The sequence below is a fragment of the Teleopsis dalmanni genome, chromosome 1, assembly GCF_002237135.1.
Source record: "Teleopsis dalmanni isolate 2A chromosome 1, ASM223713v2, whole genome shotgun sequence".
In the NCBI taxonomy this organism is placed as follows: Eukaryota; Metazoa; Arthropoda; class Insecta; order Diptera; family Diopsidae; genus Teleopsis; species Teleopsis dalmanni.
The window spans coordinates 216,711,070-216,719,992 of NC_051846.1; the positions used below are offsets into that span (position 1 = coordinate 216,711,070).

General features: G+C 37.4%; 3 protein-coding genes across 3 annotated transcripts; all 3 read right to left on the reverse strand.

Annotated features, from left to right (window-relative positions):
- Nucleotides 1-1,465: 1,465 nt before the first annotated feature.
- LOC119667271 lies at nucleotides 1,466-4,170 on the reverse strand. The gene is made up of 2 exons (XM_038076561.1): nucleotides 3,389-4,170; nucleotides 1,466-2,000 (listed from the first exon to the last, which is right to left on the reverse strand). Exons 1-2 carry the CDS (start codon nucleotides 4,160-4,162, stop codon nucleotides 1,566-1,568), a joined length of 1,209 nt encoding a protein of 402 aa, XP_037932489.1. The 5' UTR covers nucleotides 4,163-4,170; the 3' UTR covers nucleotides 1,466-1,565.
- Nucleotides 4,171-5,297: 1,127 nt separating this feature from the next.
- On the reverse strand, nucleotides 5,298-6,266 carry LOC119667272. Its single transcript, XM_038076562.1, has one exon. It carries the CDS (start codon nucleotides 6,264-6,266, stop codon nucleotides 5,298-5,300), a length of 969 nt encoding a protein of 322 aa, XP_037932490.1.
- Nucleotides 6,267-6,576: 310 nt separating this feature from the next.
- On the reverse strand, nucleotides 6,577-8,278 carry LOC119667273. Its single transcript, XM_038076563.1, has 2 exons — nucleotides 7,379-8,278; nucleotides 6,577-7,299 (listed from the first exon to the last, which is right to left on the reverse strand). The coding sequence occupies exons 1-2, from the start codon at nucleotides 8,276-8,278 to the stop codon at nucleotides 6,577-6,579; spliced, it is 1,623 nt and encodes a 540-aa protein (XP_037932491.1).
- Nucleotides 8,279-8,923: the final 645 nt, after the last annotated feature.

Here is an 8,923-nt window from a genome sequence, read left to right on the forward strand (position 1 = left end):
GCTTGAAGTTTAGTATTGCTAACGTACTTCGGTTAAAGTACTCAGCAATATTTTTTGATTTTAGTCTAATATGCTCAATATTTTTTAAGCCTTTTTGAATTATTAAATTTAATGTGTGAGCGAAGCATGGAACATGACACCATCCACACAAAGTAACAGCACGTATAATATTTGCTGCATTGTCTGTTGTTACAGCAAATATTTTATTAGTCAAACGCCATTCATCTATTATTCGCTGTAAGAATTACGTTTTGTAAAATAGCATAAAAACCAAAATTATTTGCCTTAATTATATACCTTAATTTCTGCTGCCAAATTTTCTGAGGTATGCTGGAACCTACATTCCACGCAGCTAAGCAAACAGGAGTTAAATTTCCAATTTTGGGATATGAAATGTGCTGTCACAGCCAAATAGCTTTCATTAGCATTAGAAGTCCACATATCTGTTGTTAATGATATAGTTTTAGCTTCTTGTAAGATATCCAGTATTGATTCTTTCGCTTTATTATATTTTTCCATAAGAAAAATTGTACTAAATGTTGTTCTTGATGGAAACACATAAGATGGTTCGAGACCCAACACGAGTTTACGAAAACCAGTGTCATTAATAATAGAAAATGGCTGTACATCTTCAACTATTACATCCAAAATTAAGTTGTTAATCTTTATTTGACGTGGGAGTGATAACGGTCGCATTACAAAACTTTCAAGAGAAGTTTGCGTTATTCTTGGTGCAGCCACCAAACCAGGGGTTGATGGAACTACCGTTGGTGAGTTAGTGCTGCTACTCCCTATATAGTAAATGAACTTGCTTTATCATAGTGAAACTATATATAAAATTTGCTTTACCTTCGCCAAGTACTTCATGGAAAGCAACTTCACGATTCCGTTTAACGGCGCTTAGGACCGTGGGATGCTTAATGTTTAAATGCTTTCTCAAATTTGAAGTAGAACCGCCTTTTATTGAATAGTTTGTTCCACATAATCTGCATTTAGCTTTTTCACTTCCTACCGGTTCAAAATGAATCCAAATTTCACTTTTTTTTATTATTAATATTTTCACACATTTTTAATAAATTTGAAAACGAACAAAATTTTTGAATATAGTAGTTGTTATTAAACCGCGAAAACAGCTGTTGAAAGTAATCGTTACCAAGTACTCAAAAGAGTAGGTAAAACGAATACTACTCATTGGTAAAATGAGTAAAAGTAACGAATACAATAAAAAGTTTGTATTCGTTATTATTTTCATCATTAGCTGTCTCCATGCTGATGTTTTCCAACTTTAAAGATGATTGCCGAGGAATCGCTGTCACTATTGGGCTCGAATGGAAACTTGTGTGGGAATATTTTAAGCGAGTAGTCATTGTGTAATGGCTGGTTATTGTTGCCGTATGATGTGAGAGTATGCACCCTGGTGGGAGCTCAAGTAAACCTGTATTTTGCAATTTCACCTGAGAATGGTCATTGTCACATACTGCGTTTAGCTTTACAGGGTTTCTTGCGACGAACATCCATTGATTTTGTGCAACAGACTGGATCCATAAGGTATTACTTGTGAAACTTTACCAATTGCAAGATGATGTACTATTATTAAATAGATTTACTTCGCAAGTGCACTTGCCTGATTCAAGAGAATATATTTCTTGCGTATCTGAACAGATGAAGACATCATTTTTTGAAGACACACATTGTGACAACTGTATTTCTGAAATCGGAAAGTATCCATTCCTATGAGTATTGAATGCCATCATAGACGTGCATGGTGTGATTGTCACGTATTCTCCGTTTATGATCCCTGGAACGGGAATAACAACGAATAAATCAAAGGACTGATCATTGATTAGTGGTAGACTTATTTGAAACAACATTTTAGTATCAACTAAACCGCTGCTGACTGTCATAAGAGAATATAGCTCAGAAATGTTGCTCATGTTAACCGGCAACTGCATTGTTGACCTGAGATGTTCCCTCATTGTAGTAACCTCATTTATAAGATGCTTTGGCGTCAGGAGAAATGGGCTGATTTTTCCATGATTTGTGTCGGTCAACACAAATCAAAATTGCTGATTCGTAAAATTGAATACTTGTTGTTACACTTAGTAGTTGAGTTAAAATCGCAGTGAAAAGTTGGTGGAGTTTTAAATTATAAATTTCCTTGTCCTCTTCTAACATTTTTGCCTTTACATCGTTTAATCGCTCGACTGTTAATTCCAAGGTTGTTTGATACTGCTGCTGATTTCGTTTCATGATATTTAGAATAGAATCTAAAATTGAAGTTTGGTTTTTTAAAAGGTTAAGCAAATGTTTGTCGTCATTTTTTAGTTGTTGAATCGTCTGCGCCATATTTTTAGCGTATTCTGAGTCCAAAACGCCGAATACTGCATTCGCAATGTTACCCACTAAATCAATTGCGCCTCTCTTCTTTCTTTTGTTAATCTGCATTATGTTTGCAGATAACAATTCATTTCTCGCTGCCTTGAACTGTTCAACTAACGTCCAGCAGTGATTATATGAATAAATTCGTATGCAATGCCATTTTAAATTTTGTTTATTTAATTAAATTGTAATTAATTAAAGTAATAATAGCAATAATTCTTATTACAAATTCTTATTACAACTATGTATAAAACATACAGCGCACAATTCTTTTTGGTTTTTAAGTTTTGCATATTATCTCTTTTTTTATTTTTCTTTAATAATTTTTCTTTAGTAATAGCATTATTATAACAGATAATAATGATGTATACAGCGTACAATTCTTGTTGGTTTTTAAATTTTGTTTATTATTTTCTTTTTTATTTTTCTTTTATTATTATAACAGATAATAATAACACATTAATAACACATTTTTCCATGATTTTCACAATAATCTTAGTATTCTTGACTTCAACAGTCACTATTTTTATCACTTCAAAGCCATTTAACGATAAGTAAGTTTCACTGTATTTCCTGTATTTTCCATTTTCCATCAAAACAAAATTGTTATTTATATAGCTTTAGCGATTAGAAGTCACATACTCGTCATCATGTGTGCTTTAAATGAAAAGTAAAGTGCAATAATTCATTACTGTTTTTGTATTAAATTGTCAATTAAAATTTGCACTAAATACCACAATGAATTTAATATTTTTTATTTTAGTCCTGTCACGGTCGCCATGTAGTGATTGAAAACCGAGTTCTGTTTTAAGACTGACTTTATTTATTAAAAATATGTTTATACAAAGTTCATATTTGGAGGAGCAGTGTGCATTAGCATACTGTGAGAATTTGCTGAATTGGCGTCTTCACACGCCAGCCCAAACACTATCGTCAAACGGACGGTAGGGGCTCATATTGCAAGAATGCAATAAAGGTACAATAAATATCAGCATACTTATTTACTCACATAGTGTATGCTTATGCACGCTACACCATTCATCAACTTACACACGTTCGCTAAGGATTCGGTTCCATTTTCAATGAATTCAAACTCCTGCTGCAATGGACTTAAGTCATAATATGCTATGATTTTCCATTCTGCTTGTGATCTTTTGATGACTCCTTTGTGTTCGAAATGAATGCCTGGTGTGTTATTAAATGATTTTATTGTGATACCTAACCCTGATATGAGTGGTATCCATAATAGTACCAGCAATGCAATGGCTAGCAAGTTGATGTTGAGTTTTGCTCGTTTTTTAGGCTTTTCTTCATCACATCTATCAAGTTGCATCATGGGGGTTGAACAATCTTCCGGCAATAATGTTGCTAGCCGATGTATTGGACGCTTCCAAATCCCGTTTTTCGTTTTGACATCTACAACTCTGATTCTTCCATCATTACCGGAATAGCATTTGATGATTCTGCCCAGAGGCCATTGAAGCGGAGGAGCGTTGTCTTCTTGAATGATTACCAGCATTCCTTCTTTGACGTCAGGTGATTGGTCCTTCCATTTAGTGCGACACTGTAGCTCATTAAGATACTCCTTTGACCATCTTGACCAGAACTCGTTTTTTAGATGATTCACCTGCTTCCACCTGGTTAAAAGCGATTGTTTGGTTGTAGTTTCTGACCTACTTGGAAGGGCTGTTAGCGGTTCTCCTATTAAGAAGTGTCCTGATGTGAGGGCAGCCGGGTTATTTGGGTCTGATGACAACGGTGTTATTGGTCTGGAGTTTAGCATACTTTCAATTTGGGTGACCACTGTTTCCAATTCCTCGTTAGTGAGTGACACGTTGCCAATAGTTCACACCAGTAGATATTTAGCTGATTTGACAGCAGCTTCCCATAATCCTCCGAAATGTGGTGCTCTCGGAGGTATAAAATGAAAAACAATTCCTTAAGCTGAACAGGATCTTATTATGTTGTTTTGAGCATTTGTGCTGTGAATGCTTTCAGCTAACTCGTTCATTTGATTTTTAGCGCCCACAAAATTAGTCGCGTTGTCACAATATAAGTTCTGACATCGACCTCTTCTTGACGTAAACCGGTTCAAAGCACCTAAGAATGCATCCGTGGTGAGATCACTAACAACTTTCAAATGTACTGCCTTCGTGGAGAAGCAGTAAAACACTGCGATGTACGCTTTGCATGGTCTTTTGCCTCTAATTTTGTGGTGTATCCATATGGGACCACAGAAGTCCACACCTGCGTTGAAAAAAGGCCTTTGAGCTTGGACTCTGTCAGCTGGTAGATTGCCCATGATTTGTTTGAACATGTGTGGGCGTACTCGAGTGCATTGTACACAATGTTGCACAATGGATCGAACCATAATCTTGCCTTTTATTGGCCAAAATCGCTGCCTGCACTGGGCTAATAATGTTTGCGGTCCGCAGTGAAGTCCCTTCTCATGTAAATGTTTCATTATGAGCTTAGCTATTGGATCGTTATATGGCAGCAGCTGGGGTGTTTGGCATCGTAGGTAAGATGTGACGACGTCAATCGACCCCAACCCTGATGGCGCCACTATCGTCGATAAATGGAGAAAGTCCATGGAGACTACTGCTTCCCTTCAGATCCCTTTTCTTTAAGAGTTGATGTCGTTCTTCATTAAAATCACTTAGCTGTAGGGCTTTTATAATTATGAGTAATGACTCATCCAGTTCTAATGGTGTCAAATTGATGTCGTTGTGCTTGCTCTTATTACGTAACCCTTTGATGAATTTCAAAACATACCCAAGAATTCGTTGCAACCTTATGAATGAGTTTCCATGCCTTATCGTATAAATCATTTTGATTAGTTCATCATCATGTGAAATTGTAAGCACATGTACCTTCCTTTTGACTTCCGCTTGTATATGGTCGGATGTTATCAATTCCTAACGGAATGGTTGGGGCCAGCATTCTTGATTTCCATGAAGGAAAAGTGGCCCATAAAACCACATTACATTCTTCTGAATGTAAATTGGATCTACACCTCTGGATAATAAATCAGCTGGATTTTGTTTAGTATTGACATGCCTCCACTGTTCCTTTAGTGTTAATTGCTGAATCTTACTGATACGATGAGCAACGAAAGTTTGGAGTGTTGATGGTTCTGAATTGATCCAATGAAATGTTATTTCAGAATCAGTCCACATATATATCGGATGTTCATATTCCAAATCCTTTCTTACCTTTACTACCAATTGTGCTCCTAGTAAAGCCGCACATAACTCAAGTCTTGGTATTGTCTGCGCATTTAGTGGAGCGACGCGTGATTTTGAACAAAGTAACTGAACTGAGATAGTTCGATCAGTCATTTCGGATCTGATGTAAATGGCAGCTCCATAGGCCCTTTCGGAGGCATCAGTAAATACATGAATCTGAGTATTCCTTGGTTGTTTATGATGAAATATATGTCGTGGAATCTTTACATTGTTTACTTCACATAAGCTCTGATGAAAATGGGTCCATTGAGTATGCATTTCAGCAGGCAGAGCTTCATCCCACGATAGTTTTAACTGCCCCAATTTTTGAACAAATATTTTCGCCTTCACTACTACTGGAGCCATTAATCCAAGCGGATCAAAAATGTGCGCCAAGTCGGAACTTACGGTCCTCTTTGTTATTTTGCTGTTTGTAGGTCCGTTAGTTTTTATTGAAAATTGATCAGATTTTGGTAGCCAGATAAGGCCTAGAGTTTTTACTGTCTTATGTGACTCACTGCTGACATCGAGATCCACTTCTTGATCTTCTGGAGCGAGTCCTTGAAGTAGTTGGGCATTATTTGCGCACCACTTGCGAGGTTTGAAACCAGCTGTCGCCAATATTTTAATAAGTTGATCCTTTGTTGCAATTGCCTCCATGAGACTGTCTGAGCCACTTAAACCGTCATCCACATAAAAATCCTTGCTGAGTGTAGCGGAAATTTAACGGCATGCTCTCTGGCCAGGGTTTGTAGACACTTAGTTGCCAGATACGGCGCTGCTCTTGTGCCATACGTTACCGTTTTTAATTTGTAATAGCACAAGTTTTCTTCTGGTGACTCTCGCCCGATAATGATTTGAAGATATTCATCTCTTGGATCAACTAGTATCTGTCGATACATCTTTTCAATATCTGTTGTAAAAATGAGCGTGGTTTCCTGAAACGCAGTAAAATGGATGAGAGTTCGTTCTACACGACTGGACCATTATGCATGATATCATTGAGTGAGACTCCGGTTGATGTTCTTGCAGATGCATTAAACACCACTCGAAGCTTTGTTGTAGTACTATCTGCCTTGATTACACAATGATGTGGCAAAATGTAATGTGGATGCATTATATCATCCTGATTGATTTTTTCCATGTGGCCGAGATGTTCGTACTCTCGCATGAAGTCAACGTACATCTTCTTTAGTTCAGAATTCTTCAACAGCCAACGTTCAAGACTAAAAAACCGATTCATCGACATCTGCATGGATTCACCAAGAACAGTTGTATCCTCCTTAAATGGTAGTTTCACGACAAATCGCCCTTCATAATTGTGGTGAGTATTTTGAGCAAAAGATTTTTCACATTTCTTTTCTGCATCAGTGAATTTGTCATCCGTTTGATTGATTTCCTCCAATTGCCAGAATTTAGTAAGTATATTATCCAATGCTTCGTCGTCAGCTTCGCTGCACATGCCACAGGTAAGTAATTTTTGATTACCGTTGCTAACTTTGCCACTGCATATCCATCCGAAAACCGTGTTCTGAAGTGCAGGTAGACCCTCACCTATTTTGATTTGACCAATCGATAAAAAGCTGTGATAGAATTCTGCTCCAATTAATAAGTCAATTTGATTTGGATTCGCGAAGTCTGGATCAGCCAATTTTATATTCTCAGGAAGTGTCCAGACACTGTGTTGGTTGGGCTGAGATAATTCATGGCATCACGAATGCGTTGATATTTACATTGAAATCATTAATTCGAGACTGAATTTTTGTTGTCACACTGTATTTTGTGTCTCTTTTGCTTCTACCAATTCCTTCTATCCATAACGGTGATGAATGTAACTGCAATTTAAATTTTCTTGCCAGTTTTTCTGTGATTAAGTTTATTTGTGATCCAGAATCGAGTATTGCTCTGCACTCAATGAAATTACCATCAAACGTAGCTATTTTCATATTAACTGTACTAAGAAGAACGTATCCCTTTTTTTGTGTTAATGCTGTGATTACAGTAGAAGGTTGATGACCGGGTTTCTCAACCGATGAATCTGATTTGACATTGATCGATTTGTGTGTTGTCTTGGAAGACTCTGATAAGTGCAACAACGAATTGTGGTCCTTGCTGCACTTGTTGCACCGGGAACTTTTGCATTCTGCTGCCCTATGGCCTGTACGTAAGCAGTTCAAGCACAGTCTAAGTTTTTGTACTGTCTTGATACGACATTGTGGTGCTGATTGCAAGAATGTTTTGCAATAATATATCGGATGTGATCCATTATTACAGAACTTACAGGTGTATATATTTGCCTTTCCCATAGTTGTGGCAAGGGTTTTTGCTGAGCATGGCTTCTCCCTATGGCCAATCGCCTCTAAGGACTGGAATCGTGATTCCAGGAAAACCATGAACTCCTTAATCGACTGAATCTCTCTTGGGTGAGTCAGCGACTGTTCATACAAAATGCGAGGCTGCTTATCTAGTTTGAGGAGCAAACTATGAAGCAGTAGCGGCGACCATGAATCAGTTTCGAGTCCCACATTCTTCAGTGCCAGCAATCCTTCAAAAGTAACATCATGGAGTGTCCTTATTTCTGTCGCTGAAGGATTGGTTGATTTAGAATTCTTTGAATGATTGTTGCTACAATAATTCTTTTGTTGTGATATCGTTCTTGTAGCAAATTCCATGCCGTTTGATAATTCTCGTTGGTTATTGACAGGTGTCGGACTAAACCTTCTGCTTCTCCTGTTAAACTACCTTTGAGATACCACATTTTCTGAGCGTTAGAAAGCTGCTGCTTGTGCTGCTTCGATGAACAAATCATAGAATTGACACCACTTCAAATAATCGCCATCGAATTTTGGTATTGTTGCCTTAGGCAGTGATATCCCAGCGCTGTCTGGTTTACTGATTCCTTGTTGTAATTGTTCATTATTTGCTTTCATTGAAGCTAACGAAATTAAAGTTGACTGAACCAATTCTTCTATTTCGAGATACTCATCGAGTTTATATCCCGCTGTAGTCGGATTGTTGGTGTACTCCCAAATTTCAAAATTAATGGCTTCAATCTCATTCCATAGCTTCTCAATTCTTGCCATATTCACTTCATAAAAGGATTTCATCTGAACGCCTGTTTGACGATTGATGCCTGCTATGAGTCGCTTCAGTGATACACAAATTGCACCTTGCTTGTGTATCATTCGTGCTATACTCGTGCTATATTGTCCTTCCCTCGGTGACGGCATCGGTTGACGTGCTGTCGTTGCTGACTCCTTTGAGGAAGGTGTTGGAGGTATTTTGGTTGACAATTAATTTTCGAAAATCTGCTCATA